Source organism: Mastigoproctus giganteus, chromosome 2 (assembly GCF_048544385.1).
Source record: "Mastigoproctus giganteus isolate SK-2022 chromosome 2, ASM4854438v1, whole genome shotgun sequence".
Taxonomy (NCBI): Eukaryota; Metazoa; Arthropoda; class Arachnida; order Uropygi; family Thelyphonidae; genus Mastigoproctus; species Mastigoproctus giganteus.
The window spans coordinates 95,894,749-95,913,303 of NC_143576.1; the positions used below are offsets into that span (position 1 = coordinate 95,894,749).

General features: G+C 36.8%; 1 protein-coding gene across 4 annotated transcripts in view; it reads right to left on the minus strand.

The window, feature by feature from the left end:
* The window catches only part of LOC150089441 (cubilin-like), a 321,441-nt gene that overhangs the window by 90,166 nt on the left and 212,720 nt on the right, over positions 1-18,555 (minus strand). For all 4 annotated transcript variants that reach the window (XR_016548045.1, XM_090389480.1, XM_090389481.1 and 1 more), the window contains one exon: positions 13,750-13,848. Coding sequence is in view for 3 of the 4 variants with exons in the window: in XM_090389480.1 (XP_090245606.1) it covers positions 13,750-13,848 (99 nt within the window). In the remaining variant the exon portion in view is untranslated. The remainder of the gene's footprint in view (positions 1-13,749; positions 13,849-18,555) is intronic.

Below are 18,555 nucleotides of genomic sequence, written 5' to 3' on the forward strand. Positions count from 1 at the left end.
CGGTCACTCAAGGCACGTGTACTTATACACCTGAATGCCTGACCACTCGGCTGCGGCGGCACTCAACATTTTATGAACCTTAAATCACTGTACAAAAGCAAAATAAAGCACAAAAAAAAATCAATTTATTATTAAATTAAATAACTATGCATGCCTTCAATGTGATACTTGTGCCTGCTTTGCTGAACACAGACGACTGATGTGTGGTGGAATAATTCATCTTCGATGTTTTCATTTCAGTGAAGGTCGAAAAGCCCAGTTCACACAAATATGTAGTTGAAAATGGTAATAACACATTAATTGCCATCTCGGAGCTAGTAGGGTATTCTTTCCTTATTGACAACCAAAATGTGCCCAACTTCACTTCACAATGTTTTAATTGCAATGTTCTATTTGCCTTCAGATCTATTAGTTCCTCTTGTACATTCATCGGAAGAGATTTTGCATCTGCAACAAATGGATCACAAACCCAGTCAAAATCTTCAATGCTTTCTTCAAAATAATCCTTGAACTTCTGCAACAAGTTATCTAAATATTCTTTAATGAAGTCCATCACCACTTTATTACTAGCAGCAAGTGGCCATACAGTTAGGAACATCTCAAACGACCCATTTGCAATGCATTGTATACACAAATCCAGCTTGTTTTGAAAATCTTGAATCTTATCCATAATCGTAAAAAGATTAATTCTTGTCTTGCATTTTTTGGTTCAGCCGATTCAAGTGAATGAAAATACTGGAAAGATATGCCAACTTAGTCACATATTCATCATCTTCAAAAAACTGCATACTCATGCCTCTCAACTGTTAAAAATGTCTGTACCTCCTCCTTAAGATCAACAAGTTGTGTTGACACTTTACTGCATGAAAACCACCATACTTCTGTATGTAGCAGGAGTGTGGTGTGTGTTTAGATTCCATTTCCTGACACAAAACGGATAAAAGCCACAAATTGAGAGGGGCTGTGATTTGATGAAGTTAATGACTTTTACCACTTTGTCCGGCACAACTTTCAGAGCAAATGGCAAAGGCTTGGCAACAATGACTTCATGGTGAATAAGACAATGATCACATCGTATGTCAGGATTCACTTCGCACACTTTAGCTACAAAGCCTTTAACTAGACCTGCCATTGAGGTGGCTCCATCTGTGCAAACACTAATGCAATCCTTCCAATTTAATTCATATATTCATTAGTAACACGAAATATTTCTTCACTGGTGACTCACTTGGGTAGTACTTTGCAAAAAAAGAAATTTGTTGCAATTACATCTCCATCGATGAACCAAATGTTGGCAAGGACTGCTAACATCTGTGGACTCATCGATCTGAAGTGAGAACTGAGTGCTGTTGATTTTCTCCTTCATAATGTCTTCAATGTCACTGGACATATCACTGACTCGGTGACTGATTGTGTCAGCTGAGAGTAGAATTTTTGAAATTTCATTAACAGCTTCTGCGCCCAGGACTATTTTCATCATCTTTTTACAAGCTGGCATTACCCAAGTTTTGGTTATTGTGTGTGGCTTTTTGGCCTTTACGATAAGTTAGGCTATTTTATAGCTAGCTTCCTGTACTTTTTCCAAAACACATACCGACAAAGTCATGAATGTTGCCTGTTTTTTTTTTTTTATTTTGTTGCAACAACAGTTTAAAATAATTGATATCTTTGCATGCCAGAGAAGAATATTTTATTGGAAATGCTGTTTTCAGTTTACTGGAAACCATAGCAGCATTGCTGAGGTTTTCTCCATACACGAAACACTCGGGGATTAGGCATATTTTATCACCATACTAGAAAAAACCAGAAGACAAATAATTATCACTATACTGTCTGCACACTAATTTTTGTTTCATTTTTTTGGGCTTGTCACTTTCAGTACTTGCAGTCATGCATGGAATACTCTATATGAGGAATTTGTTCATTGTTAAAAAAAGAAAATAGTAAAATCAACAATGTATAGCTCGTGATCAAACTGCAAGTAATAGACAGGACCAATACTCTTCGAACAGAGGAAGGGGCACATCTATCGCTTTAAAATATAGTTTTATAACAAAGGGTGGGTGCATTGGCACAGGAACCAAGTAATAAAGTTGAAGTAGCACAGACAAACAGGGACAAATATCAAAACAAGCCAATAAAAACAAGCCAATAAAATAATAAAAGATAGGGGATGTTTTGCTAATCCTTACACTTTTAAGGAACAGCACATACATATCTAACGGTATCTTGTTTCAGTCAGCGCAGCGACAAAACGAGAAATATTGGAAGGGCAAACACACAAATAACTTTAGAAAGCAAGCGTCGGATACTTACGCGAAAAATAATTTACTGTCCCACATGAACAACATTGTGTTTCAGTAAAAATGGTGTATTGTGAAATATAACAATGAGTAGCATTAGAAACATATATAAAAAACTATAATTGGGAGTAAATAATGTACAGTTAATTTCTTACAATAGTTCTCAGTTATCAATTTCTAATCAAAATATGTATAGTATTATCTACAGGTATACAGCTTCAGCAAAGATTGCAGCACTCCAGTTGCAGAACACTGATTTATATAATGTACATAGCACACACCCACATCATTTGGTGTCTTACATGGTGTATAAATCATATTTAATACAACATATATGGTGAGTTTTTTTCCCTTAAATTCTGTTATACCTTTCTTTTTATCTTTTCTCTTCCAAATATGCTTTCTTCACCAGTACAAAGGGTACTAGGAAAGTTTTGCAATATGACGCAACAATGAATCACAGGAAACTGCTTGTTGCTGCATGTTGAGACATGTTCATACATGCATGGTAGCCGCCGCCCCAAGTCGATGGGCTCAGTTATTCATTAGTAGTGAGAGTGTAAAGTGCTTGCGATGGCATCGTGGTCACGAAATGAGATAAGGACAGTTTTGCGGTATAATTTCGTGCATGGTTTAACCATAGACCAGTGCTTAGAAGAAATGACTCTTGCACTAGATGATGATTGTCCACATCGTACAACGATATTCAGGTGGTATAGAGAATTCCAAAGGGGAAATTTCACTCTGGAGGATTCTGAGAGGCCGGGAAGGCCACGAACATCAGTTACGGAGGAAAACGTTACTGCTGTGAGGAAAATGCTTGACGAAAACAGGCGAGTGACCTACCAACAGATAGAGGATACTTTGGGCTTAAATGCACCAGCAATTCGTTCGATTCTGCAAGATCATTTGCACGTAAAGAAACTTTGTTCTCTCTGGGTGCCACATCAACTGACTGAAGAGCAGATGACATGACATGTGACTTGGTGCCAGGAGATGTTAAAAAAGTTTGATAAGGGACAATCTCGGTATGTGAACAACATCGTGACAGGTGACGAGACTTGGCTGTACTATTACGATCTGCCGACCAAGGCTCAAAACAAAGTTTGGGTCTTTGATGATGACGACACACCCGTAATTGTCAGAAAATCCCGATCTGTAAAGAAGAAAATGATAGCTGTATTTTTCAAATCGAGTGGAATTGTGGAACGTGTCGTTTTGGACACGCAGAAGACAGTCACAGCTAAGTGGTATACTGAACAATGCCTGCCTAAAGTCATTGGATCTATGAAGAACCTGCGGCCAAAGTCAAGAATGGACACCTGGTACCTCCATCACGATAATCCTACAGCTCACCGCGCCAAAGCCTGCACCGAATATTTGACCACGACAGGACTGAAACTTCTCGAGCACCCTCCCTACAGTCCAGACCTTGCTCCCTGCGACTTTGCACTGTTCCCGCATGTGAAAATGAAGCTAAAAGGGAGGCGGTTTTCCAGTGATGAGGACCTTCAACGGGCTTGGGACAACGAGTGTGCTTTACTCCCTAGCGAAACTTGGCAGAACTGGTTTAAAGATTGGTTTCGGAGGATGGAGAGGTGTATTGAATGTAGAGGAAATTACTTTGAAAAAATTAAATAAACAAAGCTGTACTGCAAAACTTTCCTAGTACCCTTTGTACTTTGTATAATTTGTATTTATAGTTTTTTCTTTCATACATAACTGACACTTAAGTTCATTTCAGATGTGCTTCGTAATTTGTCCAAGGTCCCGAACAGGCTTGAGACCCTGGACCCTGATTCCAAGACTCAATTTCTCTATATTTACTATTACTAAAACCTTTTTGTCTAATGAACTGTATAGTTTTAAAAGGAGGGAGGGAGGGAGGGATTGAGATGCTATTTATTCTTAAATCTTTTATCTCTTTTCCAACTCTATGCTAGTGTTGATCATTTATGAACTTAACAAATACACAGTAACACACAATGCTATTCTGTTTAAAATGTTGGCTAGTCTGGTTTCTTTTTGGACTATCCTGCATAGATTTATTGCTTCCAGAGTTCTCATTTATCATAGAGGGGCAGCATTCCTCCATGTGGTGTGGGCGCCACACCTCAACCCCCGCTTACTTTGGTTTACACTGGGGTGGTCACCCACCATGTACTTGTGCATGGAGGTTATACCCAGGATTACTAACAGTCCCACCATCATGAAGGTGCAAGCAGAGGATTTGGCTCTCATAGACCATTCGGATTTCGCCGAAATTGGGTCCACTTGACTCGAGTGTCACCTGAATATCAGTTCCATCAGCATTTTAGGCTCCCAGGTAGCAAGTACAGCTTGTCTGGCATATCTGAGAGAATGTCTGTGACAACCTCAAGGACCATTTATCACCACATAGGGTTTTTACTGTCATGTAACAGATAGCATGAATGTAGACACCAAAAATTTTTCTTATGTGCTAACATTGCATGAAGATTTGGTTCCCTGTGGAAACAAGTATTTTGCAACTCTTGGAATCAAACAGTAAGCTCCCCACTTTATTTCCTTTTTATTCTTATTTTACTTTACATTTCTGCAAGTTTTATTTTAAGTTGATCTCGTTCACATTTGTTATTATCTTAACAATTCTGTAGTTCAGTTCGGTTAATAAAGAGTTATATACTATAGTGTTTCTCAAAGGTTGTGCCGCAAAATCTGAAAAAAAAAAAAAAAAAAAACTAGCGTCATTTTTATTTTAACATCATTGTCTGAATATACGTACAATACCATTTATAAGAATAAAGTACATGAAGGATCTTTTTATGACGAATTGAAATTGACATATCCGAATACAGGGGCATCTGCATTCAGGCGCCAACACTATTTGAATAAAGACCAATTATCTGTTGCCCGCAGACCATGTGAATCGGACCAACGCTATACTGTGTAAGTGCGCAAAACCCCTGAATTACCTCAGAAAGTCAAAATACGGGATCCCGTCTCTAGTCTCTCTAGTAGTTGTACGCATAGGCAAGCGGCGCATTACGTGTTTATATACAGGGTGTCTTAAAAATATTGGTACAAACGTTTAGGGGAGGTAGGTAACATCTAAAGGAATGTGAATCGCATAGGAACCCATAACCGGAAACGTCACGGGAAAGTAGTAGCAGAGGCACAAGAAGCAGAAATGACACAAGACAGTAATTAGTGGCAAACATTTATTTGACATAATATTAACAATGGAGTACGAGATGGATGCATTTCATGATGTTACAACAGATGGTTGAAGGTTCCACCATGAGATGCGATGCATGCGTGACACCGACGCAGCATGGATTGGCAGATGCAATCGAACACACCTGGAGTTTCTTTGACAGTAGCACCAGCGCAGACGAGTCTCGCCATGAGATCCATTTCTGTCTCCACAGGCGATTCATACACGATAGATTTGAGGGCCCCCACAGAAAGAAATCAAGGCTCGATAAATCAGGTGAGCATGGGGGCCAGGCAATGGGTCCACCACGGCAAATCTATCAACGCCCAAAACGCCTGTTCAAATGGTCACGAACACACCTTCCATAATAGGCCCGTCATGTTGAAACCAAATGTTGCATCTCACATTTGCTGGAACATCGTCAAGTAACCCTGGTAGAATTTGTTCAAGGAAGATCCGATATTTAGCAGGGTTCATGCGGGATGGTAACAGGTATGGGCCGACTAAGCAGTCACCAACCATACCTGCCCACACATTTATTGCAAAGCGATGTTGTGCCGCATGGGGCGCACACCATGTGGGTTGTCGTGAGCCTACACATGAGCATTGTGCTGATTGAATAAGCCTTCCCGAGTGAAATAAGCCTCATCCGTGAACAAAACATAGGCTGGAAAATTCAAGTCTTGAACACTTTCTTGGAGAAACCACTGCGCAAAAGCCACACGTGGAGGATGATCTTGGGGGGAGCAGTAACTGAACCCTTTGGAGATGAAAGGGGTGTAAGGAATCATGGTGCCAGACACGCTGTACATTGCGAGACACTCCTAAGGCAGAGGCAACGGCACGTGTGCTGGTAGTAGGATTATTCTGGACGGCATTCAACACACTTTTTTTTATGGTGGGAGTTCGCCTCGAACGTGGTCTGCCCGCACTACTCCTGTTACCTCTAAATGACCCATAATCGCACAAATTTTGATGCACACGCGCAAATAAATAATGGTCCGGTACATGTCTGTCTGGGAAGTGTTCTCAATAAATTTGTTGAGCAGCCCGTCCATTGCCCTCTGCTAATTTATACACTAGGTGCATGTCTGCCAGCTCACAGTTCGTATATCGATGCATGCTCTTTGTGTGGCGACTACCGCGCTGTCTACCGACTTACGGTGACGTTTCCGGTTATGCATTCCTATGCGATTCACATTCCTTTAGATGTTACCTACCTCCCCTAAACGTTTGTACCAATATTTTTGAGACACCCTGTATATCGTGCTAATATTGTCATATTAAACTGTGTTTGTGTTGTGAAGTAAATAATTTAGGGTTAGGCGATTTTTTAAGGTAATTTAAATGTATATAAAAATTAAAGTCTACAAAACTGTTTTTTGTTTATTAGAAAAAACTGAAAATGGATATATGAATTTTTAAATTAAAACAAAACTATTAATGTCGGCAACAGTAGTTCTGCAGCAGATACAAATATATATCCATTGAAAATAGTGATAATATGAACAATACCAGCACCGATGAATCTCAGCCAAAAAGATCGATAATTAGTACAAGAAAATATAACAAAGATTACTTAAATTTTGGTTTTATGTGGACAGGGGCCATAAATATCCCCTTACCTTTATGTGTTGTATGTGGACATAAAAAAGCAAACAGTGCAATGGTTCCTAGCAAGCTAAAATGCCACATGGAAAAAATTCATCACCATTTGATGTCTAAAGACAAAAGGTATTTTGAACGATTAATGACAAATAGTGCAAAACAAATACAAAAATTGGAAAACACAATAAAAGTGTCTGACAAAGCACAAATTGCCTCCTATGAAGTAGCGCAATTTATTGCACAAAAAGGGAAACCTCATTTGATTGGAGAAACGATCGGTCATACTTGTCGTATAATGGTGAAATGTATGTTCGGCAAAGATGCAGAAGCTGAAATAAATAAAATTGCTCTTTCCAACGATACTATAAGTCGAAGAATAATCGATATGTCAGAAAATACAGTAGAAAATGTTCAACAAAAACTTGATGGTAAAATTTTTGCTCTGCAAATAGATGAGTCAACAGATATCAGTTGGAAAGCACAATTAATGGAATTTGTTCGATTCATTAACGGAGATTTAATTATGAACCAATTTTTATTTTGTCAAGAATTGCCAGGAAGAACGACAGGAAGGGAAATATTTAATTGTGTAGATAACTTTTTCGAAAAGACAAAGTTATCATGGAATTTTTGTACAGGCAGTTGTACAGATGGTGCTGCATCAATGATTGGACCTGAAAAAGGTTTTTTGGCATTTGCAAAACAAAAAAATTCAAATCTTATTTCTACACATTGCATTATTCATCGAGAATGCTTTAGTAGGCAAAACTCTCCTGACAGAATTAAGCATTGTACTAGATGATGCAATAAAAACTGTTAACTATATTAAAAGCAGACCTTTAAAATCACAAATTTTCAAAGAATTATGCGACAGCATGGAATCTAACTACAATTGTTTATTACTACATAATGACATTCGTTGGCTTTCTAGAGGAAAAGTTTTAGCCCGTGTATTTGAATTGCGAGCAGAACTTTGTACATTTTTTAAAAATGAAATAAGTACTGCAGGAAAACAAAAGAATCTTATGAAAATACAAAAATTTTATGATTGTTTTAACAATGAATTGTGGCGTGCAAAACTGGCTTACATAGAAAGTATATTTGCAGATCTTAATATTTTAAATACTAGTTTACAAGGGCGAAACGAAAATATCTTATCGTCAACAGATAAGTTAATTGCTTTTGATAAAAAATTATGCTTGTGGATGAATAAACTTGATGAAAATAATTTAGCTATGTTTCCTAAGATTCCAGAGCAAATGAGAAATTTTCTTGCACCAGTGGGGAAAAAACCACTTGGATTTGCTTCAAAAAGGCAATGAAAACATATTTTCCATCTATTAAATCAGAAAAATATGACTGGATTCGAAATCCTTTTATTAATGATACATCAAACTGGAATCTGTCTTGAAGAAGAGGAAGAATTGATTTCCCTTTCATCCAACTGAACATTAAAAATCAAACATTCAGAATTTCATTTGGATACTTTTTGGATTTCAGTCAGAGATGAATATCCAAAGTTATCTGAAAGAGCAATACACATTTTACCCCAATTTTCTACGTCGTATTTATGTGAGTTAGGATTTTCAACTCTCACTAACATGAAAAATAAAAAACGATCAAGATTGGAAAATGTCGAAGATGACCTGCGAGTTGCTCTGTCTGAAATAAGACCTGATATAGCAGAAATAACAAAACATCGTCAATCACATATTTCACATTGACTATAATTTTTTAAATAAAAATTCATTTGATCCCTATCAAATATTTGAATAATTTAAAGCTTTGTTGAATGCATACATATTTTCTTTTTGAAATTATTTATTTAATTATTTTTATATTTTATTTTGGTTGTAAGAATTGTTTGCATAACACAGATATTAGTATAAATAAAAAACTGTTAATATTATTTTTCGTTCTATTTATTTAATTTAGAAATTTCTTCTTCTATGACTACGTAGGTGTGCTGCGAAATTTTTCTTCTTTGGAAAATGTGCCACGAGAGTAAAAAGATTGAGAAACACTGATATACTATATATATATTATTGTATATTTGTAACAATGATAAAATTATCTGATATCCATTTGGCCTAACTTTCACTATCAAAATTCAAAATCTTCATGTATATTAATTATTTATCTATTATTATTGTCTGAATATAGTTCACCGAAGAAACAGAGGCCCTGTATGTTGTATTTCCTCTCAATCTTGGTGGCAATCATTGAAAAAGTAATTGAAATTCAGTAGTTTGTTTGTTTGTTATTTGGTTTTTAGGAGCATTAGCAACTAAGGCCATATTGCTCCGGGGATATGCGGTGGTCATTACCTGACCTTTCCGCATCCTCCGTATTTGGTGGTGACGGGCTCAAACCCCGGTTTAATCAAGAAGCGTATGCTACGCACTGCTGCTCCTTCCCACCTGGCTACGGAGGCGCCTGAAATTCAGTAGTATAGAACAATTCTTATATACTATGTATATAAGAATTTTTTAATGTACTCTGTAAATTTAAACACAGATATGCTTACCTAGCTATACCCTACTATACAATAAGACTAATGTTGTTTAAGAACAAACACCATGCTACTCACTTTTGAATTCTGAAAACTAATCATTCAATTAATATAACACTGAACTGGATTTTCCATGTTAGATTCTTGTGACCCCTATTCCCTTAGACTGTCATTTCTCTAGGCAGCTAAGATATCATCACCCCTACTTACTTGACTAAAGAATATCACAGTCACAGCCAGTTTTTATTTTTTTTAAAAATACTTTTCATCATGGATGCATTACTAGAAATCTACAACCATAGCCTCTGCTTCTTTACAAAGAAATAGAAACTTTACTCCCTTTCCAATAACAGAAGTTTTCATCACAGTATTTTCTTGCTGTTTTTAAATTTCTTGGAAAAAGCCTTGTCACCTACCTACCTACCTACCTACCTACCTTAACTGCCCAGATATGCTGTTACACATCACCTATATACAGATGGAAGAGTATAATATAAAAATTTGTGACAAACCAGGCAAAAAGGGGGTGGGCCAGGGGAAGCAATTTGTCTGGTCATACAGGCTGACTCTTGAGTCAACAATGTCAATGGCATCTAAACCTCTGATTTCTGTTAGAGAAGCTTCCATTTCTATTTCTTCAGATGAAACTCTTTTTAGTCATGGTTTACTCTGTTTACTATATATGCTGATAATGTAATTATAACTTTTCGATAAATTTCTGTAAACAAAGGTGAAGAATAATAATGCACTGTGAGGTCCTTTACTTACCTCAAAACAACTTGGGCATATTTGTTAATTAACCACCATGGGGCACCACAGTTTTGAGGTACATAATGGAATGCAATACACCTAATTCTGTTTTTGCACAAACCTTTTTTTTACACGAATTTGATTTAACACGAATTCAAAATAAATATTTCATTCTCTTTTTACGCAAGTCATTTTGATTTAACACGATTTCTATGAATTTTTTTTTGCCTAAATTCTAAGAAATTTTTTTTTTTTTTGTGGCATATTAGTATCATTTCTATATTACACGCACCAATAGATTGGATAACAGCTAGTGTGTGCGTTTTGAAACGCGTGCTTTTGTTTACCGATGTGTACGCCTAGGTATCTATGAATCATCAACGTTTTTATTGAATTTGGTGCACATCTAGGGTATTCGTGCATTGTATCTTCGGAAGACATTTAGTAGTAAGCTCTATTTCAAAGTGAAAGAATCTTTAGTGAAATTTGTGCACATATAAATTTATTAATTTTGCCAATAGTCAATAAATTGTAAGTTCACAAATTTTTCACACCTGTTTTTTATTAATTATAACTGAGATATTTTTCGGTAGCCCTTATATAATGTCGAATAATTCGCCTATTACCAAAATGAAAAGGAAAGCAATTTCTTTGGAACTTAAAATTCAAATTTTAGATCGTCTTGCAACTGGACAAGGGGCTACGTCTGTAGGAAAGCATTTTGGTGTACATGAAGCTACCATAAAAACTATTAAGAAAAATGAAGCTGCAATTAGGAAGTCGGTATGTTCTGGAACAAAAGTAAGTGTTAATTCATCATCATATACAAGAGATATTGTCAAGGAAAAAATGGAAAAGGCTCTGGTAATATGGATAGAAGATCAGTCACAAAAAAGAGTACCAGTAGATGGAAATGCCATCAAGCAAACAGCACTAAGAATTTACAGACAGATTAAAGAAAAGGAGCCAAGCACTTCATCTCAGTTAAACAGAAAGTATGAATTTTCTGCGAGTACAGGTTGGATGACAGTTTCTTAAAAGGAATGCTCTTCATAATATAAAAATTAAAAGTGAAACTGCATCTGCAGATGAATTGGCTGCTAAAGTATTTCCACAGGAACTTGCAAAAATTATTGAAGATGGAGGAAGATGTGATCAAGTGTGGAATGCAGATGAAACTGGTTTCTTCTGGAAACGAATGCCGAACAGAATGTATGTAGCCAAATCGCAGAAAACTGCTGGTGGTTTTAAGGTAGCTAAGGATCGTGTGACCTCCTCTCCAACGCTTCAGGAGATCGTATGTTGAAACCACTGCTGGTAAATCGAGCCCTAAACCCACATTCAATGAAAGGTGTAGATATCAATAAACTGCCTGTTCACTGGATGGCAAACAAGAAGGCCTGGGTGACAACTGCTATCTTTACAGAATGGTTCAACAAATGTTTCATCCCAGAAGTCAGACGTTATATGAATTTGAAAGGTCTCGAATTTAAAGTTCTTCTGATTCTTGACAATGCACCCGGCCATCCTGTCTTGGAACACCCAAACGTACAAATTTTATTTCTGCCACCTAATACTACATCTTTGATACAACCGCTAGACCAAGGTATAATTGCGACAATTAAAACATACTACATAAAACGAACATTCCAACACGTTTTGGACAAATTGAATGATGAAACACTAAGTCATTGATGTGTGGAAGAAATTCTCAATTATGGATGGTATCAATCAAGTTGGATTAGCGTTAACTGAATTAAAACCGGCAACATTAAATGCGTGTTGGAAAGCAAAAAATGTGTAAAAAGCAAAGATCCCATCATCCCTAATATGACCGAATTTCCCAACATCATTACAATGACACACAAAATTGGTGGAGAAGGATTCGATGATCTGTCTTTTGAAGATATTGATAAATTGTTAACCGACAAAGCCCTAAGCAAAGATGAAATATTAGAGGTTGTCCTTGGGACGCCTTATCCCACAGAACATAGTGATAATGAAGAAAATGATCCTGTTCTAAATGCAGATTTAATAAAAGGTCTGGAACTGGCCAGAAAATTAGGTAATCATTTTGTCAAACATGACCCTAACGAAGAACACACTGGGAAGTTTCAACGTGAACTGAAGTTGTTGACAGCCTCTTACAGAGAATTATATAACGGCCTAACAAAAACACGAACACAATGATTAATAACTGAATTTGTTCATAAAACTGTTGAAACATCAGCACCAGAGGAGACTCTTGCTGATTTTGCTCAAGAGATCACAGAAAGAATTTCATTAATAGAGGAAGAAGACGATGTCCACAACATTTCTAGTGATAGCGGTGATATTCTAGTCGTGCGCAAATGTATGCGCAGTTTATTATCAGAAAGTGAAAATGAATAAAATCTTATGTGTAAAACAGAAGAATTTTTTTTTCATTTCATATGCACGCAAATTTACTTTAATACATTTTCATTACATATTATTACATGTGTATTTTGTTGAAATAAAATAATAAGCTTAAAACGAATATTTTTATGTGCTTTTTTTAGATCTGGAAACAATCTTCTTTTCTTCCATAAATACGATGTCTTTTTTTACACGTATTTTTCAGGAACGTATCTATCGTGTAAAAACAGAATTAGGTGTACTCATTAAATGTAATTTATATATGTTAGTTTCCCTTTATTAATTCTGCTTGGGGAGGAAAAAAACACATTACACAGAAACTATAAAGATGTGTCTTCTATTTTCAAATTTATACAAATCATTAAATACATAGAAACCTGCTTTGAGTATACTCAATAAAAATACAGAAATAAATATATAATAATTGAAACAAGAAACAAATGAACAGTATCTAACTTATTGCAGAAACTATATCAGCTATCTGATCAGAACCAAAATTGTTTATGCAAAGTGGGAAAACAAAGAGTAATGATGGAGCCTTGTCTGTTAAAAACTCTTTTCACATTCAGTTCGGAGTAAGTAAACAATGTTTCACCTCCAAAAACTACTTATGTTAATATGTAAATATTAAAGCACAGAGAATAACAGCCATTAATCTTCAGTGATTATCAAACAACAGATATTTTGTTAATGTCTGTCAGACCATGTGCCATCACTGACAGATTAAAAGCTCTTCATGCAACATGACCTACAAAAGCAGGAGTTAATGCTAAAATCTTGGTCACATTCACTGCAAAACTATTTAACGAATTTCCCCAATTCTGGTTTCCTCCCACAGAATCATTCAAATTGCAATTACTGTGACAAACTTTTAAACATGTCTTTAGTAAAAAATTTAGTACACATTAAATTTTTATTTTTTTAAAAATCTAGTTTTTTTAGCTTTTTAAGGAAAGTTAAAACAGAAAATAAATACAATTTACCTTCTGAGTTTTTGGGAGAAATTGTCCAAGAACATATACTATCACAGTGGCCTGATAAGAAATAAGTATCACCAAGAGAATTGCTCACTTTGTGGCAGCCTAAAATTAAACTTCAGATTACGTCTTTTCAAAGACTGCATACTTTAAAAATAAAAAGATTATAAAGAAACAGATTTTTAAAATGAAAGTCATCATAAATTTAAAAATAACAATGCACACAATTTTGTAAAGGAAATCAAAGAAACATGTTTTTCGTGCATTTCACTAAACAAATTCACCAATTAATATACTGTAAACTTCTGTTTATCCATGATGTTTGGGAAATAAATCTGCCCAGATAACTGAAATCCCATAATAATATACAAAATTAAAGAAACTCATAAATGGGACAAAAATGTAAATTTATTCACATATATACTGTATTCATATTATAAAGGCCATCATCAACTGATTATAAAAGTTCTAATAGGTTCTCACATTAAAATTGAAAAGAACTGGTGCTGCAAAACATCAAGTGATTTATCCCTTTCTTCATCTTTAGTGACACCAAGTACTGCAAACATGTCCACAAAAAAAATTTCATATTTGAAAATGATGCACTGCTAACTGATGGTACCTCATCATTTATAAGAACATTTTTCAGCGGGAACTTGTATACCATGTGTAACCACATGCAGCAATAAAGTAATTTCTCACTGATCAAAAAAAAAAAAAAAAACAGAATCTACTCTTGTTTTAGGCTCACCACAACCCTGGCAGTAGAAACGCCTATGACTAAATCAGGATCATGTGTTTTGGTTGGAATCATCCTATGGTAATTAAGAATTATTTTCCTTATTTATGATCCTCTGGGGGTAGCCACATCTCAGGAGATCTGCCATAATGTGCTTAAACACTTTTTTATCCTCAGAGGTGCTACAATATGATTTAGCCCTGTCTATTAGTGTTCTAATCACACTGTTCTTGTGATGGTTGGCCTGAGCTGACCCTTACACATAGGTTTTCTGTAAACCCTAGTCTTTAAACATGGGCCTTCTCTGTAGACCAACACATCCAAGAACGGTAAAACCCCTCCTTCCACCTCCGAGGTAAAATGTATAAATGGGGAGAAGCCATTAAGAAAATTCAAAACCTCATCTTTACTCCCTTTTCGAATAATTGAGAATGTATCATCTACATATCTTTTCCACGGACGCATAGGGAGAACCATATCACTAAATATTCTAGTCTCGAGCTCCTCCACCCCCAAATTAGCAATAATCGCACTAATGGGGGAGCCCATTGCTGGCCCATGAACCTGCTTATACATAGTGTTACTAAACACCATAGTTCTGCTTGATAGACATAATTCTATACCTTTGCAAATGTCCTCTACGTCTAGTTGGGTCCTACTACTTAAGGTGACATCTTTCTGTAAGGCCATGTGTGCACAACGTACCCCATGGTTAATTGGAATACATGTACACAGAGATGTCACGTCAAAAGATATCATGGTTTCATTTTCTTCTATAGATTGTTCTCTTATAAAATGTACAAAATCCTTGATGTCCCTAACACTAAACTCAGAGAGCCCCACTATCGGTGCCAACAATTTGGCCAGGAAACCAGATAATGGGTCTGAGTGGAACATCCACCTTACGTATCTTAGGCAGTCCATAAAACCTTGGTAATTGGCTTCCCGTAGCATGCAATGACCAATACCGTTCTTTAGAAAATTTGTTATTCTTAAGCCAACTGTATGCCATCCTATTAACCTGGTGCTCCAAGTTCAACAATGGATTTTTGCCCATAATCTTATAAGTTGTTCTGTCATTCAGAAGATCTAATGCCTTACTAAAATACACCTCCTTGTCAAGAACCACTGTTACCCTGCCTTTGTCTGCTGGTAGAACAATATTATCCTCCTGCCTAAGACCTTTAAGTGCTAATTTTTGTCTAATGTTAAGATTGGAGGGAACTTTCTTGGAGGGGCCTTACAGAAAGATGTCACCGTAAGTAGTAGGACCCAACTAGACGTGGAGAACATTTGTAAAGGTATAGAATTATGTCTATCAAGCACCACTATGGTGTTTTGTAACACTATGTATAAGCCGGTTTCACAGGCCAGCAATGGGCTCCCCCATTAGTGTGATTATTGCTAATTTGGCAATGGAGGAGTCAAGACTAGAATATTTAGTGATATGGTTCTCCCTATACGTCCATGTAAAAGATGTGTAGATGATACGTCCTCAATTATTCGAAAAGGGAGTAAAGATGAGGTTTTGAATTTTCTTAATGGCTTTTCCCCATTTATACATTTTACCTCGGAGGTGGAAGAAGGAGGGGTTTTACCATTCTTGGATGTGTTGGTCTACAGAGAAGGCCCGTGTTTAAAGGCTAGGGTTTACAGAAAACCTATGTGTAAGGGTCAGTATTCACACTATAATTCAGCTCAGGCCAACCATCACAAGAACAGTGTGATTAGAACACTAATAGACAGGGCTAAATCACATTGTAGCACCTCCGAGGATAAAAAGAAAGAGTTTGAGCATGTCACGGCGGATCTCCTGAGGTGTGGCTACCCCCAGAGAATCATAAATAAGTATATCAAAGGAGAACACAGGAGAGGTGAGGCATTTATGCCGATAGCAAAAGCATACATTCCCTATTATCCGGGTTGAACCGAGCGAATAACCTGTGTATTACGGGATCATCAGACACGCTGTGTGCAACTGCCAGAATGTAAGTTGCACACTGTGTTGTCACAAGTGAAAGATCCCGTTCCAAAAGAAAGTGTAAGTGAGATCGTTTATAGCATTAAGTGCCTGGATTGTGGGGGAAACAAAACAGCATTTAAAGGATCGTCTGGGGGACCACACGAAGGCGATAAGTAATGCAAATTATGCAAAATCAGCCGTGGCGGGGCATTATTGGGAGAAGCAAAATCAAATCTCCCCAGAAGAAGCTACTATCATCGACCGGGCGCATAGATTTTGGGACTGCAAGTGGCTCGAGAGCTTGCGGATTAGTTCCATTGGGAGCAACATTAATAGAGATAGGGGTATGCGGATTCATCCCCTCTTTGAGACAGTGATCCTTGGAGGGAATGAACAATCTAACCTGACGCGCTCCCGAGCCACTTCCAGTTCCGTTACGCATGAGAACAATGCACGTGTTATTGAATCACGTGATATGTGCCGTGAACCTGCAGGTATTTAAGATTGCACTGCAAAAATAAAGCGTACTGTTGAGAAAGAAGGCAGAGCCCTTCGAAAGCTTCAGATTTTGGCACCTTTAATTCTGTATATTTTATTGTATTTTATGGTACTCTTTTTCTTTTTATATACTCATTGTAAATAGCAATTTGTTGTAAATTAGTAATACCAGTTTAATTTTATTAAACCATTAATTGTGTTTTTTTGTTTTATTAATAATTTAACGCAAGGTTGGTGTAAACTACTAAAAATTTATAGCAGAAGAATTAATATAACTGTTCATATAAATATGAACATAAACATGTGCATGAAGAGCTATGGTAGAATTTAAGTGTTGGCATAACATTTGCAAGAAACAAGCAAATTGTTTTACTCAAGTGAGAGAAGACAGAACCACAAAGACTTCCAGGATGAGCAATGATAAAAATCTTAGAATTATCAGCTTGCTTGGCCTGTTTAGGATTGCAATTCATAAGTTCATCAATTTGTCTTTTTCCAAAACTTTTGGATCATGAACTGGATTTGAACATGAATCAGTAACATTCACTAGTGATTACTTAAGTACTCTTCAATATGGTAAGTCTGAAGAGTGCTCATGTGGCTTCTCTGTCCACTTCGACCCTCTTTTCTAAATAGACTTGCCACTGTTCTAACATCTTGTGACAATTAACCAAAGACAGTCAAAATGCACACACTTGCTTCAAAATATTTTTTTACTTCAGTGGTAGCCATCAGTTGAAATTGACATTAGGAGCATTAGTGGCACCTCTGTAGCCAGGTTGCAGGAGCAGCAGTGCGTAGCACACGCTTCTTGATTAGACCGGGGTTCGAGCCCATGACCACCAAATACAAAGGATGCGGAAAGGTCAGGAAATGACCACCGCATATCCCTGGAGCAATATGGCCTTAGTTGCTAATGCTCCTAAAAACCAAATAACAAATAGGAGCATTTGTAGAGGCATACGATGAAAAAAAGCAAGCTTACACAGCATCAGCCAAAAAAAAAAAAAGCACACCCCTTCCTGTTTTATCCACCCATTCACTCCAAAAGTTTTAAGTTAGGCCTTGAATTTACTTAAGCTTCAACTTCCAAAATGACAGATGGAAGTTTGTTCCAGCAATCAACCACCTACTGGCTAAAGCCAGTGAGTGAGTGGTTGATTGTAAAGGCAAATTTGAGCACATCTATTCTACAACTGTCTTCCCTCAATCTGAATTTATTTCCCCTCAAGCAATTAATCTGAGCAAGAGAAAGAATCTCATCAGCAATGAGCTTGCTCAACCCATTCAAGGCCTTATACACCTCAATCAGATCACCTCACAGATGCCTCATCTCCAGACTCTGCAAATTGCAGAACTGAAGCATTTCTTGGTAACAGCAACCCTTTGTTTCACTCACTAATCTTGTTCCCATTCTCTGTACTCATTCCAGAAGCTCTACATTTTTCCTAAAATGAGGGCACCAGACCTGTATGCAGTACTCAAGATGTGGCCTGACCATTGCCTCATACAAGGGGATAATAACCTCTTTATTCCTGCTAGCAAAATTCCTATATATCATTGACAAGACCCCATGAGCTACTCTTACAGCCTGTTTGTACTTCTCAGAAAA